The sequence below is a fragment of the Bos grunniens genome, chromosome 4, assembly GCF_055505025.1.
Source record: "Bos grunniens cultivar Pamir isolate PY7600 chromosome 4, Bosgru_T2T1.0, whole genome shotgun sequence".
NCBI classification, from domain to species: domain Eukaryota; kingdom Metazoa; phylum Chordata; class Mammalia; order Artiodactyla; family Bovidae; genus Bos; species Bos grunniens.
Genome location: NC_141168.1, coordinates 25,813,866 through 25,835,123, shown reverse-complemented (window position 1 = coordinate 25,835,123; position 21,258 = coordinate 25,813,866). Strand labels below are relative to the sequence as shown.

General features: G+C 39.0%; 1 protein-coding gene across 12 annotated transcripts in view; it reads right to left on the bottom strand.

Annotated features, from left to right (window-relative positions):
- Positions 1 to 21,258, bottom strand: part of COPG2 (coat protein complex I subunit gamma 2) — a 185,166-nt gene that overhangs the window by 140,600 nt on the left and 23,308 nt on the right. For 3 of the 12 annotated variants that reach the window (XR_015162144.1, XM_086395614.1, XM_086395613.1), the window contains 4 exons: positions 20,496 to 20,575; positions 3,248 to 3,323; positions 1,400 to 1,492; positions 336 to 422 (listed from right to left, as the gene is read on the bottom strand). Coding sequence is in view for 6 of the 12 variants with exons in the window: in XM_086395614.1 (XP_086251740.1) it covers positions 336 to 422; positions 1,400 to 1,492; positions 3,248 to 3,323; positions 20,496 to 20,575 (336 nt within the window). In the remaining 6 variants the exon portion in view is untranslated. Of the gene's footprint in view, positions 1 to 335; positions 423 to 1,399; positions 1,493 to 3,247; positions 3,324 to 15,881; positions 15,967 to 17,120; positions 17,365 to 18,205; positions 18,349 to 20,495; positions 20,576 to 21,258 lie in introns of those variants that run through there. The other 9 variants (XR_015162145.1, XM_086395622.1, XM_086395621.1 and 6 more) reach the window with 7 other exon arrangements.

Genomic DNA, 21,258 nt, shown 5'->3' with positions numbered 1-21,258 from the left:
AAGGCCTGAAAAGCTTGGAATTGAACATCCACCTTCACAAATTAATTTTCAAACAAAGGACTAAAATGAATTATGACCTTTGGAATAAGCATCTCAAATATCACTGAATATAAGAATCTTTCTCAAACATTCTGACAGCTACTAAATACTACCAGGGTAAATCATAATTAGGGGATACTTACTTGAGAATATGCACAAACAAGCTACTTAATATTAAATTCTTAATATTAGTCTTTAGCTAATACTCATCTGAAGAATCAATAAACTGCCCCTAAAACGTAGGGTTACAGAAAGCTGATCTAGAGATATAAGCTAAGGTGATTCAGTGACAGTACCTGGACCATAATATTATCACTTGAAGCAGCTTCTTGGGCTTCATTGACCCAGCGCTTAACCACATCATAGCTTATCTTCATCATGTGCTAAATACAGAAAAAATTGAGAACAGATCATGCACAGTCACTAAAAGTTTAGAAACGTTGAGTTAGTTTTCTTGGAAAATCACTAACAGACATCTCCAGGAAAAAAAAAAGAAACAACTTTACAGTGTTACACGTCTATTTCAGTCTCTGAGACAACGAGTAAACCTGACACACTTGTGCAAGACCCTGTGCAAAGGCGGCGTGTGTCTGTGGGCTGGGAGAGGCGCATAAAGGGAAGTGATGAGAGGGAAAGGACGGGAAGGGAATGGATAATTAATAAGATGGTACTTAAATAATGTCAACATCAGAGGTTTTACTTCCAGGAAACTCACCTGGAAGAAAAAACAGAGTGCTGTAAAAAAGTAGAGTACCTGCTGTAAAACTTGACCAATTATACTCCAGAACCAGCAACTCTCGTGATTCAGATGATCTAATCCATTCACACATTAGTACCCAATTTTAATCAAATACAATGTGATAGGCTGTCATGAATAAATTTTGTTTTGGTGAAAAAGAGAAAGAAAAGACATTACTAAAACAAAGAGCACTTCCTGGGAGAAAATTTAGTAGCAGGACAGTCGACTTTGGACTGAAGGACACTTGCAGACACAAGGCACCAACAAAAACAGAGGACGAAGAAACAAGAGGCACAAGGGCAGGTCATAAAGGAAGAGTCAAAGGAAGAGACTGACTCTCAGTTTCTTTCCTGACCTTCATCCCACCCTTATCCCCCATCTGTATTATATGTACAACATACCTTTCTGATGACCAAAACCTTTCAAACACATGAAAATTTCATGCTTTTAACTGCCCATTTTAATTGTTCAATGTTCCTTTGTCAGATAAGGCATTTGTATGAAGTAACAGAAATGTATACATATTTTTTAATGTTTCATTTGTGAGAGAATCATAGTGATATTTTGTTTTTGCAACTAGAAACTGTACCATGCATGAGAATCAGCTACTTGTCCACTTACTAAGGAAGATACCAATGCTGAACTCGATACACTGGAGACTTTATCCACAATGGCCTGCTTCATGTATCTCTCAATGGCCTGCAACATTGTTCCCTAAGAACATTCATAAAGAAAAAGGCTGAAGTAAGACATTTTCATGCAAAATTACCTCTTCAAAATAATCTACAAACACAAGTCACACATCTGTTTCTGCACAAATATTCAGAATGTATTAAAAGGCTTATCATATAATTATCAGATCCCAGAGGACAGGACCCAAACAACCAAGTGGCAGCTTCAAGAAGGAACATTTTAGAGTATACATAAGAAAAGGAATAACTGCTCCACAATGAAATAAATGGTCTCAAAGTGGAGAATCCCAGTTTGGAAATACACAAGTAAAGGCTGAACCTACCAGAGGTATTATAAAAGGAATTCCTAAATGGGGATGCTTTTGAAGTCATTTAGATACCTCTATGTGTAGCACATATATTGGCTGGTCAAAAAGGTCATTTGAGCTTTTGCACATCTTACAGAAAAACCCAAACAAACTTTTTGGCCAACCTAATATTTTTCATATGGATCTCAGAAAGTTCTATAAATGAATTGTAAACTCTGATTATTTCAAATACATAAGAAATTACATGTGGAATATGCTAATTATATTGAGTCCTCAACATGAAATCCTCTGAAAATAAAGTTCTTTTTAACTTACCTGGAAGAAAGTTTAGCCCCAGCAAGGTGGTGTTAAATAAGGATGGTACACACACCAAGCTCAATTACTTAGATGAAGAGAAGCTTATTGCTAGCCCTGGCATGGTCAAGTCTTATGCTATCGATTTAATGGTAAAAACAAAAGCAACCACAACAAAGTAACGCACTGAAAAACATTAAACTATTTCTATTACTCCTTCTAGGATCCAGATTTACCATTTAATCCTGCTCAACCTTTGAAAATTGAATGCAAATGTATACATAAAATATACCCGATCATGAATATAGCCAAGATCTTATTCAATTTGCTTGGCAATGCCCAGTCTGCCCTTTATTTTAACCCTTCCTGCAAAGTTCCAAGAATGGGACAGTCTTACATACTCTGTAACCTCATTCCTTCTAATACAATAGACTAAGTCAAGGTTAAACACCTGACTTAGATCCGGGTGGACACAAGCCACTGGCTAGCTGACAGCTAGTCAGACTTTCTCCTAAATATTTAAATGAGGAGGCTTGAGCCTCATAAATAATGGATCATAATAGTAAATACCTGGAAATCTTGCTGTTGAGATCCTTACAGCTGTCCTATTTCTAGAAAGTTCTGACATCTGGTTGTAAGTTTTACCTCAAATTCTGAGAGATTTGTATTTTGTAATAAAGGTTTTTTTTAAGCTAAATTTGGGACGTCCCCAGTGGTCCAGTGGTTGAGACTTCACCTTCCAGTAGGTGGGAGGGTCAATTCTTTGGTCAAGGGGTTGAGATTCCACATGCCTCTTGGCCAAAAAAACCAGAACATAAACAACAGAAGCAATGTTGTAACAAACATAATAGACACTTTGAAAATGGTCCACATCAACAAATTTTTATAAAAATAAAAAAGCTAAATTCAAATGGCTTTTGTTTCCTATGAGCAACGTGCTCTATGACAAAAATTCATGAGAGTAAATATGGAGAGAAATAGACTAATCTAAATAAACAAAAGAAAAAAAAAATCTAGAAGAAAAAAAGCCTGGAGCCACAAAAGCCTTTCTGGTAGTCGTGTTTCTCTGCTGCTGCTGAATCACAAAGTCAGACAAGGAATCCTACTAAATTTACATGGCCACCTGCAGATAAACACAGGTCCCCTTTGATGCCTCAGTAAAGCAAAGAACTTACATCAGTGATTCTGCAGAGAGCCCTGATGGCTGGGCCTCGGTACACATCTTCCTTTCCAGTCATGTCCTTAGTCAGACTGAGAAAAATCAAATTATTACCATAAGATTAAAGTTTTCTCTTTTGTGGAGTCCACCCATACTTAATTCCACTTGTCCCCATAATTATTTTAATGAAACTACTGATTCAACAAATATTTATTGAGTATCTTCTTTGGATAAACATAAAAATTATTGGATAGAAGACCATTTTAAATCTAAAGAACACAGCAGGGAGCAAAACCAAGTCTTTGCCTTTATGGAGCTTACGTTCTAGAGGGAAAAGAGACATTAGTCACATACACTAAGTACATACATAATTTTAGGTCTATCCATGACTCTGCAATCTCATTCCTTTTTATGACTAAGTAATATTCCATTGTATACTGATTACCGGCATAAAAAACAATGACAGAGAGCCTCATGCTCAAATCCCAAGTTCCCCAAACCTAACTCTTTAAAAGAAAATGACTGATAGCCAAAAGGCACACGAAAAGATGCTCAACATCACTAATTATTAAAGAACTACAAATCAAAACTCACACCAGTTGGAATGGATATCATCAAAAAAATCAACGAACGATAAATGCTGTAGAGGGTGTGGAGAAAAATGAACTCTCTTACACTGCTGGTGGGAATGTAAATTGATATAGTCACTATAGAGAACAGTACAGAGGTTCTGTGAAAGTGAAAGTGTTATTTGCTCAGTTGTGTCCACCTCTTGACAACCCCACGGACTGTAGCCCGCCAGACTCTTCTGTCCATGGGATTCTCCAAGGCAAGCATACTGCAGTGAGTTGCCATTCCCTTTTCCAGGGGATCTTCCCAACTCAGGAATTGAACCTGGGTCTCCTGCATTGCACATGGGACTCTATAGCATCTGAGCCACCTGGGAAGCCTAAGGAGGTTCCTTAAAAAACTAAAAATAGAACTACCATATGACCCAGCAATCCCCTCCTGGGCATATACTGAGAGAAAACCATAACTCAAAAAGATACACGTACCCCAATGCTCACTGCAGCACTATTTACAATAGCCAGGACACTGAAGCAACCTAGATGGCCATCAACAGAGGAATGAATAAAGAAGATATGATGTAAAGTGAAGTCGCTCAGTCATGTCCAAGTCTTTGCAACCCCATGGACTGTAGCCTACTAGGCTACTCCATCCTTGGGATTTTCCAGGCAAGAGTACTGGAGTGGGTTGCCATTTCCTTCTCCAGAGGATCTTCCCAACCCAGGGATTGAACCCAGGTCTCCCGCATTGCAGGCAGACGCTTTACCATCTGAGCCACCAGGGAAGTCCCAGGGAAGACATGATACATATATACAATGGAACATTACTCAGCCATAAAAAGGAATGAGACTGCAGAGACATGGATAGACCTAGAGACTGTCATTCAGAGATAAGTCAGAAAGAGAAAAACGAATATTGCATATTAATGCATATATGTGGAATCCAGAAAAATAGTACAGATGAATCTGTTTGCAAAGCATAAACAGAGACACAGATGTAAAGAACATACATATGGACACCAAGGCGGGTAGACTGTGAGGATAAACTGAAAGCTTTGGATTGACATATATACCCTCCTATGTAAAAACAGGTCACTAATGAGAACCTACTGTATAGCACAGGGAAAAATAAAGAAGGTACAATCTTCTTTATTGTAGGACATTTGAGGACATTTGTTAAAGTAACCTTACGAATGCATTTCAATATACATTAGGTGCAGACAAATATTGTTTGATTCCAATTATATGAGATACCCAGAATGAGAACAAGACCCAGTTTCCCCCTCAGTCAGTCTATCCCTTCGGGAAGCTCCATAAGCCTCTTATCTTTCTCCATCAGAGGGCAGACAGACTGAAAACCACAATCACAGGAAACTAACCAATCCAATCACATGGACCAAAGCCATCTCTTCACTCTTACCATCTCCTGTTTGATCACTTCCAATCTGCCTTGATTCATGGACCTAACATTCCCGGTTCCTATGCAATATTGCTCTTTACAGCATCAGATCTTGCTTCCATCACCAGTCACATCCACAACTGGGTGTTGTTTTTGCTTTGGCTCCATCTCTTCATTCTTTCTGGAGTTGTTTCTCCACTGATCTCTAATAGCATACTGGGCACCTACCGACCTGGGGAGTTCGTGTTTCAGTGTCCTATCTTTTTGCCTTTTCATACTGTTTATGGGGTTCTCAAGGTAAGAATACTGAAGTGGTTTGTCATTCCCTTCTCCAGCGGACCACAGTTTGTCAGAACTCTCCACCATGACCCGTCCGTCTTGGGTGGCTCTACACGGCATGGCTCATAGTTTCACTGAGTTAGACAAGGCTGTGACCCCACAAGAGACTGTCCCGGACTTGCCTGTGGGTGTCTGGGAGTCTCCAGCAGAGGTGTGGGTTGGTGGTGGCCTGCTGCAGGGTTGGGGGCATTGAGTATAGCAGTACATGCCTGGGATCTTTTGAGGGAGGTCACCATTATCTTCATTAGCTTCACCATATTTTGGACCCAGGTAAAGAGCAGGGAGGGAACACAGCTCCACCCATCAACAGAAAACTGGATTAAAGATTTACTGAGTCAAATTCATAGAGTCCAAAAATACACTGGTATGTGCCAGGGGCTGGAGGTGGGGCTGGAGAGGGGAAATGGGGAGTTAAGAGTTTAATGGGGACAGAGTTGTAGTTTAGGAAGGTGAAAAATTTGGGAGATGGATGATGAGAGTTGCACAACAGTGTGAATGTACGCCGTGCTACTGAACTGTACAGTTAAGTACGGTTAAAATAGTATGCTTTATATTTTGTGACTGTGTGCATGCTTGGCTGCTCAGTCATGTCCAATTTTTTACATCTCCATGGACTGTAGCCCACCAAGCTCTTCTGTGCATGGGATTCTCCAGGCAAGAATACTGGAGTCGGTTGACATGCCCTCCCCTCCAGGGAATCTTCCAGACCCAGGGATCGAGCCCACTTATACCTGTGTCTCTTGCACTATAGGCAGATACTTTTCCTGCTGAGTTATGGAGAAAGACTTTTACCACAATAAAAAAAAAATTTTTTTTTCTTCTAAAATAATTACTTCAAGATGTCTCTTTCTCAGGAATGGCTTTCTAAAATGACAACTGTCAATGATTCCAGACCCTTCTATGGAGCTGCAAAAGCAGGCAGGGGAGCGTGGACTGAGGTACAAAATTTCTTGTCCCTAATTTTAAAAGGTTTCTAATCTTTAGACTATTCATTCTTTTGTCTTTCCTTCTCCTGTCTTCTGTGCACTTATAGTACCCTCAAATTGACTCTCCATCTCCTCTCTCACTCAGTTCCCCTCACATAATCCAGAATGGCCTCCAACTCACTTCATCAGGGCACCAAGAGGAGAAAGGCTGAATAATTGACAGTCCTTCAGTTTCTTTCATTTTTCAATTATTAAAGTATTTTACTCCTGTAACAATCCATTCTCAATATATTCAGAAAGGTATAAAATATAAAGTCTAAGTCTGTCCTCATACACCCTAGCCTGTAGTGCCACTCAACCAGAAACAGTCATTGTGAATAGTCACTTATGTTTCCTTAAGGAAGCTCTTAAAATACATATTTACAACCACAGGGGTTTATTAAAATGCATGCCAATGGATATCCACTCCTCTGGTACCTTCAAATATACTTAATGATATAATCTGAGAATCTTTCCATACGGGCAGATTTTTTTAAATTTTTATATATTTATGTTTTTAAAAATATATAAATATATATCTAAAATCTTTTTAATGACAGCACAGATTTTCATTGTTTGGATACAAATAATTTATCAACCAGTCTTTTTCACAAATATTTGCATTTTTCCAATTAGATGAAAACTGAGGTTTGGCAGGATTAGTTCTTCTAAGGCGTCTTTCCTTTGCCTGTTGATAGCATGGAAGTAGTCATAATAATGTATAAACAAAAAAGCATGTAAAAGAATGAAACCAGAACACTTTCTAACACCATACACAAAAATAAACTCAAAATGGATTAAAGATCTAAATGTAAGACCAGAAACCATTAAACTCTTAGAGGAAAATGGGCAAAACACTCTCCAGCATAAACCACAGGAGGATCCTCTATGACCCACTTCCCAGAATATTGGAAATAAAAGCAAAAATAAACAAATGGGACCTAATTAAAATTAAAAGCTTCTGCACAACAAAGGAAACTACAAGCAAGGTGAAAAGACAGCCTTAAGAATGGGAGAAAATAATAGCAAACAAAGCAACGGAAAAAGAATTAATCTCAAAAATATACAAGCAACTCCTGCAGCTCAATTCCAGAAAAATAAAAGACCCAACCAAAAAATGGGCCAAAGAACTAAATAGACATCTCTCCAAAGAAGACATACAGATGGCTAACAAACACATGAAGAGATGCTCAACATCACTCATTATCAGAGAAATGCAAATCAAAACCACAATGAGGTACCATTTCAAGCCAGTCAGAATGGCTGCTATCAAAAAGTCTACAAGCAATAAATGCTGCAGAGGGTGTGGAGAAAAGGGAACCCTCTTACACTGTTGGTGGGAATGCAAACTAGTACAGCCACTACGGAGAACAGTGTGGAGATTCCTTAAAAAACTGGAAATAGAACTGCTGTACAACCCAGCAATCACACTGCTGGGCATACACACTGAGGAAACCAGAACTGAAACAGACATGTGTACCCCAATGTTCATCCGAGCACTGTTTATAATAGCCAGGACATGGAAGCAACCTAGATGTCCATCAGCAGATGAATGGATAAGAAAGCTATGGTACATATACACAATGGAATATTACTCAGCCATTAAAAAGAACACATTTGAACCAGTTCTAATGAGGTGGATGAAACTGGAGCCTACTATACAGAGTGAAGTAAGCCAGAAAGAAAAACACCAGTACAGTATACTAATGCATATATATGGAATTTAGAAGGAAGTAACAATAACCCTGTATGCGAGACAGCAAAAGAGACACAGATGTACTGAACAGTCTTTTGGACTCTGTGGGAGAGGGCGAGGGTGGGATGATATGGGAGAATGGCATTGAAACATGTAATATATCATATGTGAAACGAATTGCCAGTCCAGGTTTGATGCATGATACAGAGTTCTTGGGGCTGGTGCACTGGGATGACCCAGAGGGATGGTATGGGGAGGGAGGTGGGAGGGGGTTTAGGATGGGGAACACATGTACACCCACGGTGGACTCAAGTCAATATATGGCAAAACCAATACAATATTGTAAAGTAAAATAAATAAATTATTTTTTTAAAAAGGCATGGCTACATTCCAAAAAAACTTAACTTACAAAATGGTACAACAGCTTTGGCCACTGGCTACAGTTTGCCAACAGCTGCTCTGAATTTCTGTTTAGCTTAGGCTGCCCTGACAGTAAAGGCTTACCTACAGATAAGTTTATTTGGGAATGTGTTCTGAGGGAGAAGTAAAAGATAAGGAAGTAAACAAAGGAGGAGGGAAAATCAACCCAGACAAGTTTTCTCTAGTGAATCACTGCCACAAGCAGCTGGTTATTTAATGAGCAACCTACTGAGGAACCTAATGAAATATATCTCAGCAACCACACATTCAAGGAATGAAAAAGAATTTATCCACAAGCTCTTCGCCCCTGGTAGAGAGTTAACCCCAGAGAGTTAACTCCCCGTTCTCTTAACATTCACATGTTAACTCACAAATATGATTTCAGAGTATGTACAAGAAATTTCAGGGCAGAAAGCAAAACGTTCACGACATGCTTCAAGTGAAGCACTATCGATGCAAGTAAGCTGGGCCCTCGTGGAAATGCTGACCACAGCCACAACTGGAACCAAAGACGAGGCTGAAGAAACGTGAGGTGGCTTGAAAGCGGCACCCAGTATGGCTCATCCTTTGTACCCCTCAAGTTGGAACATGTCTTCCATTGAATCTACTCTATCACTGAGTCTTTAGGATGGTACCGTTCACTATTTCTACGAGAGACAGGAAGATGAGTAGAACATGGTAGAATCCTTGCTGCTACAGCTCATTTCAAAGCCATAACCGATACTCATCATCTCCTTCATATAACCATCCATTCTGTATTTCCCTCACTCTTGGCCAGCACCTTCATCTTATCTTGGTTATGCCTCTGGTAGGTGACTCAAACCTTTATCCCAAGGGATCCACACCTTTTGTTGGTTTTACCCTGGTTGGACCATTGGTTGTTCTCTAATCATCACTTTCCCATGCATGAATGCACCAAAATATACTTGAGTGAATACTCTGAATTCTGGATACAGTCCTCTCTGTCACCTTTATATGAACAACCCTAGATCCTGGTTGGAATCAAGGTCAATTACCTCTATAAGTACATCACCGCCTCCCATTGCCTGCTGGTCCACTAGGCATGAAGAACACAAAGTGACCCAGTAATAGTCGTCATTTTGAATGTTTAACTGGTTCACTTGCTGCTCCAGGGCTGTTCTGACTCTGGAGTGTGTGATGCCTTAGGTTTGCCAACCTGTTATTCAGACATGTAGCATCCAGAAGTGTGGGACAACTCTGAGCTGAAGATAATCCATAACCAATGGGAACCAGGGATCAATGGGTTAAGTGCTTCCCTTTTTTCATCCCTTGAAAACATTGTCCCCTGGGAACTGGGACCTCTAATCCATACTTAGAGTGAGAAGTGGAAAAATAAATTCTCCAAGTGGGTCACTGGGAGTGAGGGAGAGGGGCTGGTCCTATTTCTAACTATGGATTTCTGGACCCACCTGGTCTATTTACTGGCGACAGTACCATACACTGGCAACTGATCCAGTGCATACATGGCATCTTGGAGGAGAATTCCCAACCTCACAGGGTCTACCTCCAACCTACTACTTCAGCTGAGTAGTCAACAGGCCATGTCGTCACGGCAGCCGGCTGTCTCCTTCTAGGTGACACACAATGTAGCAGAACTACTGCCTTCCTCCCTTGTCATGAACCCACATCACTCCATTTTTGCCATAAAATGAGTGGCAGTGTCATGTAGGATACCATGACAATAAATCAAGAATAACTGTTTATACAACAACTTGCACCTACTGCAAACCTCTAGTTTATTCTCTATTTTATGGTGTTTGGGTCATGCAATTTAAAAAAAATTATGGAGTCAAATTTATCAACCCTTTCTTTCACTGCCTCTGGATTTTAGTGGTAATTACAAACCTTTTCCCCACAGCAAGGTTTTCCTCTAGTACTTATATAGCTTCATCTTTTAAAATTTATATTCCTTATCTTTTCAGAGTTTACTTATTTATATGTTGTGAAATACAGATCAAATTTTATCTTTTTATAAGTGGCTACTCAGTTGTCCCAGCATCATGTATAAAAAAAGTACACGTTAAGCTGGAAAGAGAAAAATATTGTATATTAATACAAATATATGAAATCTAGAAAAATGGTACTGATGAACCTATTTGTAGGGCAGGAATAGAGACACAGACGTAGAGAACAGACTTGAGTCCACAGCAGGTGAAGGAAAGGGTGGGACAAACTGAAAAAGCAGCATGGACATATATACACTGCCATGTACAGAAGAAATAGCTAGTGGGAAGATGCTGTAGAGCACAGGGAGCTCAGCTCTATGCTCTGTGATGACGTACCAGGGTGGAATGAGAGGGAGGTCGGGAGGAGGCTCAGGAGGAAGGGGATATATGTATATTTACAGCTGATCTACACTGTTGTATGGCAGAAACTAACACAACATTGTAAAGCAATGTTATACTTCAATTAAAAAATAAATTACAAAAAAAAAAAAAAAAGATCCTGCATGCCACAACTAAAACCCGGCACAGCCAAATAAATTACTTTTTTAAAAGTACATGTTTGAAACTGGAGCCTATTATACAGAGTGAAGTAAGCCAGAAAGAAAAACACCAATACAGTATACTAATGCATATATATGGAATTTACAAAGATGGTAACGATAACCCTGTATGTGAGACAGCAAAAGAGACACAGATGTATAGAACAGTCTTTTGGACTCTGTAGGAGAGGGCAAGGGCAGGATGATATGGAAGAATGGCACTGAAACATGTAAATTATCATATGTGAAACAAATTGCCAGTCCAGGTTCGATGCATGATACAGGGTGCTCGGGGCTGGTGCACTGGGATAACCCAGAGGGATGGGATGGGGAGGGAGGTGGGAGGGGGGTTCAGAATGGGGAACACATGTACACGCATGGCAGATTCAAGTCAATGTATGGCAAAACCAATACAATATTGTAAAGAAAAGTAAATAAATAAACAGAAAAAAAAATCAAGTACATGTTTACCCCAGTGATTAGAGATGCCATCTTCATCATATACTAAATTTTCACATATACTTGGGTCTAATTCTGCACTTTCCATTTGTATCAGAGAAGTCCACAAAATGTGGATCAATACAGCTGAGGTGACGCTTTACTAGCCATAGTGATAGTTTCCACTGGTCTCTTTGTCTATGGTACTAACTCCTACCAGAAGCATATGGGAAATCCAACTCCTCTACATCCTTGGTAATATTTGGTAAAGTGAGTCTATTTAATTTTTAGTTGATTCAAAGATGTATAGTGGTATCTCATTGTGGTTTTAAATGGCACATCTCAGGGTTTCAGGTGTCTGAAATACTGCTGTCACATCACAGTAATGTTCCAGAACTAGGGCTGGCCTCAAGCAAGACCAGAAAGTAAAGAGAAAAACAAGAACAAACAAGGATTCTGCCCCCATGCTCTCCAGCTTGCAGAGGTCTTGTCTTTAACCTGTGCTCAGGATTGAGACAGGCTTCAGTCTTTGTTGACTCCTCCCACCATACAGTTCTTGGATTAGTCCATTCTTGGTCCAAAATAACCATGAAACTCACCATATTGTTATTCATTCAGTTCAGTCACTCAGTCGTGTCTGACTCTTTGCGACCCAGTGGATTGCAGCACACCAGGCTTCCCTGTCCATCACCAACTCCTGGAGCTTGCTCAAACTCATGTCCATCAAGTTGGTGATGCCATCCAACCATCTCAATCCTCTGTTGTCCCCTCTCCTCCTGCCTTCAGTCTTTCCCAGCATCAGGGTCTTTTCCAGTGAGTTAGTTCTTTGCATCAGGTGGCCAAAGTATTGGAGTTTCAACTTCAGCATCAGTCCTTCCAATGAATATTCAGGACAAATTTCCTTTAGGATGGACTGGTTTGACCTCCTTGCAGTCCAAAGGACTCTCAAGAGTCTTTTTCAACACCACAGTTCAAAAGCAGCAATTCTTTGGCACTCAGCCTTCTTTATGGTCCAACTCTCACATCTATACATGACTACTGGAAAAACCATAGATTTGACTAGACAGACCTTTGTTGGCAAAGTAATGTCTCTGCTTTTTAATGTGCTGTCTAGGTTGGTCATAGCTTTTCTTTCAATGAGCAAGTGTCTTTTAGTTTAATGGCTGCAGTCACCATCTGTAGTAATTTTGGAGCCCAAAATAATTAAGTCTCTCACTGTTTCCACTGTTTCCCCATCTATTTGCCATGAAGTGATGGGACTGGATGCCATGATCTAATTCACTGTTATTATTCAAAGGCCTCAGGTATACCTGTATACCTTTCTATACCTCTGTCCAGAGGTTTTTGTTGTAATTATTGGAATAGATGACCTGTCATGACCTTACTTCATCTTGGCTAAAATTAGAAGTCCCCTGACCTTCCCTTTTACTCGCTGGTGTTCATTAAAGAAGAGAAGGGAATTTTATGACTTGGCATCATTTTCATCATTTTCTCTCAAAAGTCTTCCACAATTTCATTTTAATAGAGAATAAGTATTTAATAGAGAATAAGAATCGAAATAAACTGGGGCAGTGTGTGTGTCAACTGGGCAGGAGAGAGGGAAGAAAAGCAGCATATAGAAAGGTTTCACAACACCCATTAAACCCACTGAGACAGTTAATTTTCTGTGTCAACTTCACTGAGTTAAGGGATGCCCAGATAACTGGTAAAATATTACTTCTGGGTGTGTCTGCTGCTGCTGCTGCTAAGTCGCTTCAGTCATGTCGGACTCTGTGCGACCCCATAGACGGCAGCCCACCAGGCTCCCCGTCCCTGGGATTCTCCAGGCAAGAACACTGGAGTGGGTTGCCATTTCCTTCTCCAATGCATGAAAATGAAAAGTGAAAGTGAAGTCGCTTAGTCGTGTCCGACCCTCAGCGACCCCATGGACTGCAGCCCACCAGGCTCCTCCGTCCATGGGATTTTCCAGGCAAGAGTACTGGAGCGGGGTGCCATTGCCTTCTCTGACTAGGAGAGCTTTTTCCAGAAGAGACTGGCATTTGAATCAGTAAGCTGAATAAAGAACAGAACAGCCACTTCTGTGGAAAAAATAAAATGGAGTAATCAGATATGCAAGAAAATTCAGTTCTATTGTTCTGAAAGCCAAAGATGGTAGAACTTCATGGAGTGTCTAACCATATTAAAGCTAAGAGAGTAGCCAAGTAAAATACGGACTGAAAACTCAGCTTTTGGGATTCTGCAATTAAGAGATTACTAGAAATCTTTGAGAGAGAAGTTTCACTAGAGTGATGGCTAAGTCAAATTAGAATAGTATCTCACTTCCTTTCTTATTCTACACCAAGTCCTGGTAGACATAATGTCAGGGACAGCATCACCATTCAAATCGAAAGGCTGTTTCAGGCTTGAATATTTCTTACCAAGTCTGTGGATGGTCTTAGCTTCTTGCTTCCTTCAGAAACTAAAGTACTATCTTCCTCTTGCCCACATCCTCACATTATTCCCACAACTGATATCAAAACTGCCTGCCAGACAGTCATTCCCATAGCCCTTAGCCCCCTTATTTCTTCCTAAACCACAGTCTCTAAACTGAGACTGTGAAATTTCCTGAGACTAGGGATATAACTAATCACATACTGATATCCACTCCCCCACGATACTTGCCATGTGAGCCATGGGTCAGTCCTCAGGACTCAATCCCAGAATTCTAAGCAATCTTCAGATGCAGACTTTCACTGGTGAGTCTCATCAGACAGGGGTAAAACAGTGTGACCAGACTGTCCATATACTTGACCATCCTTAAGCCACTAACTAAATCTGTGTTTTTTCTTTAAATGAGTTTTAATTTATATACAATTAAAAAATGTCAGCTTAAGTGTTTGGTTAGATGGCATTTGGAGTCACTCATGTAAGCTCTATCCAAAATAAATACTGTATACTTCCTTCATCTCAGAAAGCTCCCTCATTCCCACATCTAGTCAGTTTCCTCCAATCTACCAGACTTTTGGTTTCTATCACCACAGCTGAGTTTTGGCTGGTCTTTGAATTTATATAAAAAGAGTCATCCAAGCATTCTTTTTGTGTGTCCTCTTTTGTTCCAACATACTATTTTAGGGGTGTGTCTGTGTTGTTGCTTGAATCAGCAATTTGTTCTTTTTTATTGCTCAGTAGTGATCCACTATATTAATAAAACACAATTTGTTTAGCCATCCTCCTGTTGATGAACCTTTGGATTGTTTCTAGTTTAGGGCTATCACAAAGCTGCAATCAAATTCTTGTACAGTCTTTTTCTGTGGTCAAAGATTTTCATTTTCTTGGGTAAATATATAGCAGTAAAATCACTGGTCACAGGGTAGGTATATGTTTAACTTCATAAGCAACTGCCAAACCTTTTCTGAGGTTGCTGTACCATTCTACATTCCCATCTACAATCTATGACAGCTTCAACTGCTCCATACACTGGATACTGGAGTAGGGTTGTTGATTTAGTACTGTCAGGCTTTGCTGGTTTAACCATTTTAGTGAATGTGAAAGATACCTTACTCAAGTTTTTCATTTCCCTGATGACTAATAATATTGAGAACATTGCCATGTGCTTATTGGCTCTTTATATATATTCTTTAGTGAAGTGTATGCTTTCAGATCTTCTCAATATCCATGCTAACATAATTGCCTATGGATACAGAATGGTCATCTAATACATTCGTTTTCTATTCCTGCTACAACAAATGACCACAATTAGAGGCTTAAAATAATAAAAGTACATTATCTTATAGTTAGTCCTATGGGCTAGAATTCCAACTTGGTCTCACTGGGCTAAAATCATGTCAGCAGGCCTGCATCCATCTCATAGGCAAAATACATTCACCCCATGCCAAGATTCCCCCAAATCAACACATTACAGCATTAGCTCAAAGTCCAAAATCTCACTTAAATCTCACCCAACTCAAAGCACCAATCTTATTATCAAAAATCATAAGGGATGGGTGAGAAAGGGTATAATTTATCCTGAGGCAAAATTCCTCTCTACCCGTGGACATGCTAAACTTTAAAACAAGTTCCCTGCTCTGAAACACAAAGATGGGACCTGGCATCACAGAACACACACAAACATTCCTATTCAAAAAGAGAAAATGGAAGGCTAAAAAAGAGTTACTGGCCCCAGACGATTCTGAAATCCATCCAGGCAAACAGGAAGAGGGTTCAAGTCCTAAGCAGAATTCACTAGGTTCTCAGCTCTACCCTATGGGCCTGCAGCTCTGCCCTCTGAGCCATCCTTCCTTTTTATAAAGGGCAGCCTGTGTTTAAAGCTGAGGAGTCTTACCAGCCTGTCTCCTGCCTGCAGAATTTTGGGGCTCTGACAGCCCTCTTTCACTTCGTCTCTGGTCCTTTCAGTCCACGCTGGCAGTGTTTCTGCTGGTGTAAGGTTCTCAAGCGCCTTGTGGGACTACCATATTTGTACAGACTTACTCCACTAGTCAAGAGGTTCCTCCACAGATCTTGCCTAGATAATCCCATCTCTATTTTCAGCTTCTGCTTAGATGCTGAGGGAATCTATGAGTCACACCCTTGATCTCTCAGAGTGGTTTGTGTGAGTGAATATTCTGACCTTTTAATCTGAGGTTTGAGCAAAAGGCTATACAGTAACTGATTTTTTCCCTCTAAAGAATGCTTTCCAAACACACATCTCTTGATTTGAGCATGCTCTGCCATTTTTGTAGGCTGAGAATTTCCAAAATCAGCAACTTCTGCTTTATTTTTGTTGTGTTTTTGAGGTGTAATTGATCATACAACATTATATTAGTTTCAGGTGTACAACCCAACGATTCAGTATTTATCAAGATCTCCTGGTTCACATTTAACAGGTCTCTCCTCAATTTTTACTGTACTCCCAAATTTTACTAAATGACAAAGAGAGAAATCAAGTCACACCTCAACATTCTGCTTAGAAATCTCAGTTAAATATCCAAATTCATGTTTGCAAGCCCCTCTTTCCACCTAGGGCAGGATACAGTGCGACTAAGCTTCCTGCCACACTATAACAAGGATCCCCGTCCCCCAGTTTCTATTAATAATAGAAACTTCTTCCTCATTTTCTCCTGAGCCCTCACCACCAGCACCTTTAATGTCCATGTTTCTGTCAACAGTCTGTTCACAATGATACCTGATAAACGTTTTCTCTATCCTGCTGCTCACTTCCTTCTTAGTCTAGAAGAGGCATTAATGGTCATATTTCTACTAACAGTTTGTTCAAGGCAGTGCAGAATTTTTCTATCATGCTCCCCAAACTCTGCCAGCACATGCTCACTACCCAATTACAAAGCCATTTCCACATTCTTAGGTATTTGTTACAGCAGCCCCCCACTTTCAGGTATCAAAGCCTCTTACTAGTTTTCTTTTTTCCAGTTTTGAGATGTGAGTGACATATAACACTGTCTAATTTTAAAGTGTACAAGATACTGACCTAATACACTAGTATACTGCAAAATCCAGTAGATTTCAATTGTTGCTGTAACAAATTATCACAAACTTAAGAGGCTTAAGACAACATTCATTTCTTTACCTTGCAGTTCTGTAAGGTGAGGTCCAACACAGGCCTCAGTGGGCTAGGATCAAGGTATGAGCAAGAAGGCATTCCTTTCTGGGGGCTGTCGGGGTTCATTCATTTCCCTGCCTTTTCCAACTTCTGAGGTTACCCATATTTCCTTGGTTTGTGGTCCCCTTCCTCCATCTCCAAATCCAGCAAAAACAGTGCAGCTCTGTGGCCCTGCTTCCACCATCACATCCCTTTACTGAGGCTTTTCTTCAGCCTCTCTCTTCTACGTAAGGGCACTTAGCCTTGTATTGCGCCCACGTGGATAACCCAGGATATACTCCCTATCTGCTGATTAGCAACTGGAATTCCCCTTTGCCATGGACCATACTGACAGGTCCTAGGAATTAGGACAGGGAGGCCTTGTGGGTGGAAGAATATTATTCTGCCCACAACATCTACTAATCACTTCAAACAAACAAGAAGCAAACCATAATGTAAAGCGGCCTAACAGGACTCAGGTGGAAGTACTACCTACCAGCTACTCGAAGGAATGAAAATCCTCAATCAACAGTTGATACTCTATTTTTAACTTTTCCACTATTCAGGGAGACTAGCAATCTCGGTCGGAGAAGGCAATGGCACCCCACTCCAGTACTCTTGCCTGGAAAATCCCATGGACGGAGGAGCCTGGTAGGCTGCAGTCCATGGGGTTGCTAAGAGTCGGACACGACTGAGTGACTTCACTTTCACTCTTCATGCATTGGAGAAGGAAATGGCAACCCACTCCAGTGTTCTTGCCTGGAGAATCCCAGGGACGGGGGAGCCTGGTGGGCTGCCGTCTATGGAGTCGCACAGAGTCGGACACAACTGAAGCAATTTAGCAGCAGCGGCAATCTCAGGGAAGATTTTCTTTGTTTTTGTTTTTTATTTGTGCCACTTGTGGTGAGTTAACTAATCTTAGTTAACTAAGTACCCATTTTCAATCCCTTCTCTCAAGCTTGCCCCTTGGGCTATAAAAGCTAAATACTCACTTTCCTGGCCTCCTAAGGTTAGTCATAACACAGTTGTGCCAATGAAATCTAAAAATTGCCTTGGGAAAAGCTTTTGCATACCTGATGAAAGAGGCAGATGGTGCTGGCTTTCTCTGGCCCCCTTCCCAGTACCCATCCCATCTTGAATGGTGCATTGCCAGTAATTCAGGCATCTATTTTGCAATAATGTGAGGATGTCCCAAAGAATTTAAGACATGTCAGCCCTGACACTGCTGAGCCACTGAAACAACACCAGTTTCTCTGCCTATTTTACGTGTTACTATTTACATCTGGCTCTGTTCTTTTCAGCTGAAAGCTTTACTAATTGAAACTTCAACACAACTGCTGGTTAAGCATAAGTATCCTCCTCCAAAATTTATTTTGCTATACAAATATCAGATTCACTTGAATGAGTTATAATTAATAACTATGAACTATAACTATTAATAACTATTTTTCTAAATAACATTTGTTAAATGTCTTAGGACTCTAAATTACACATTCTCATTCTAGAAAATTTGAAAATTATCAAAAGTTTAAAGAATATAAATAGCCACAATTCCAAACACCCAGAGATAACTTACTGGTAATGAATCAGTGTATTTTCAGCCATAAATTTTTATAAATATACTTAGAATATTTTTAAGACTATAAGGAATATACAGACTTGAATCCAACTCTCATTCAGTACTGTACTGAGGACTTTTTCATATCATTAAAGATGTTTCAAAAATATATCCAAAAAATTAAAATATTTCATCAATAATGAATGCTATCTCTGATTGTTTTCTGAGGATAATTTCATAGATGTGGAATTACTGGATTAAAGGGATAAACCCTTTCAAACATTCAACAAATGCTGCCACACTGCTTTCTAGAAAAACTGAACCAATTCATTATTCTACCTCCTGTTTACGAGAAAATCAATATCCCTTACAAGTACTGACTGACTTTTTTCTTTTTTGCCAATGTGATTGGCAAAAATATTGTAATTTTCCAAAATTTATACAGAACTCATAAACTCACTGCAAAAACAAAAAAAAGATTTAAAATGGGCAGATGTGAATAGACATTTTTCCAAAGAAGACATACAGATGGCCAACAAGTACATGAAAAGATGCTCTACTTCATTAGTTATCAGGAGAATGTAAATCAAAACCACAATAAGATTATCACCTCACACCTATTAGAATGGCTATTAACAAAAACACAGAAATAGCAAGCGTTGAGGACATGAAGAAAAGAGAACCCTCTGCACTGCTGGTGGGAATGTAAACTGGTACAGCCATTAGGGAAAACAGTATGGAGATTCCTCAAAAAGCTGAAAATAGAACTACCATATAGCAATTCTATTTCTGGGTATTCATCTGAAGAAAACAATAACACTAATTCAAATATATATACGCATTCCCATGTTCACTGCAGCATTACTTACAATTGCCAAGATATGGAAACAAGCTAAGTATCCATCAATAGATGAATGGATAAAGAAATTGAGGTACATATATGCACTGGAATATTATTCAGCCATTAAAAAGAATGAAATCCTGCCATTTGTGACAATATGTATGGACCCTGAGAGCCTTACGTTAAGTGAAATAAGTCAGACAGAGACAAATACCATATAATAGTTCTTATATGTGGAATTTAAATAAGTAAATAAATATACATATATAAAACCAAGCTCATAGATACAGAGAACAGGTTAGTGGATGCCAGAGGCAGGGACTAGGGGTGAAATAGGTGAGCTGCTCGGGTTTTTGGGGTGTTTTTTTTTTTAGTTTAAATAATTTGAATTTAAAAGCATAAAAAAATATTGTAACTCATTCTTGAATTTTTAATTTACATTTTTTGGTTACTAGAGAATGACTAGTATATTTAGTCATTCTAAATGACTAAATGAGAATGAGTAAAGATATTTAGATTCTTTATATTAGTTATTTTATTAATTATCACATGGAGATAACTTTTGAAATAGAAGAGTTCTTTATATATTATAGATATTAGTCTTTTGATGTACTTATATTTTATTTCATAAAGCAACTATAATATAAAATTTTAAATTTTTAAATAATATTTTATTTCAGTGCATCATTTACTTTTTAGTTTTGTTTGATGACATACTATGATTCTAAATGTAATCAATCTATTAGCATTAGCCTTTGTAACTTCCTTTTTTGCTTTATCAGACAGGGATGGTTTTCATAGGATGACAACCACATTTTAGAAAAGAATGCTCTTTGACATTATATTCTTTTTTAAATTCTTATTGGCTTTCTTACAGTCAAAATGTAAAATTAATAGAAAGAGGACAACAAATACTCCACTAAATATTTAAGTATCCCATCCCAGGTTTTAACTATTCACATACCTGCTTGTAACAATTATCACATCCTCAGAGATGGTAGCCATTTCTTTGATGGTAAGGTAGCACATTCTTCTCAATGTTTGCTAAAAAATTATTTATAAAAGGCAACAGGTTATTCATAAGGAAATGGTTTTTTAAACTGTTTGAAATGAGGACCCCAAATAGATATACTTACAAAACTATTCTTAACAAGATTATCATCTACCCTTTTGATATTTGGCAAAACTAATACAATTTTGTAAAGTTTAAAAATAAAATAAAATTGTAGTTGGAAAAAAAAATAAATAAAAAAATAAAAATGTCTGGATGAGGGGACTTCTGTGGCATTCCAGTGGTTAAAACACCACATTCCCAATGCTGGGGGCCTGGGTTTAATCCCTAGTCAGGTACCTAAGATCCTGCATGCTACAGGGTGTAGCCACAAAAGAGAGAGACAGAGAAATGCCTAGATGAGAAAATGTTCAGAATTCTACTATTTCCTAAACACAAGTAACTGATGCACTAAGAGTGGAAAACATCTAGATGAAAATACAAACATTCAATTCATTATATGGGTCTTTATACAGAAACACCCACACTGTGACTCTGACAGTGAGTCCAAAGAGAGGTTTTTCAGAGAGCTAAAGGCGTGTCCTAAAAAATATTTTTTCATTCTTTAAAAATATATACACAGACATGCAGACTCTGTGTTTTCCTCAGTTTAGCATATTTTTCCTTAGGCATTTGTAGTTGTATAACTAACTTCTATTTTCAATTATCAAGATTT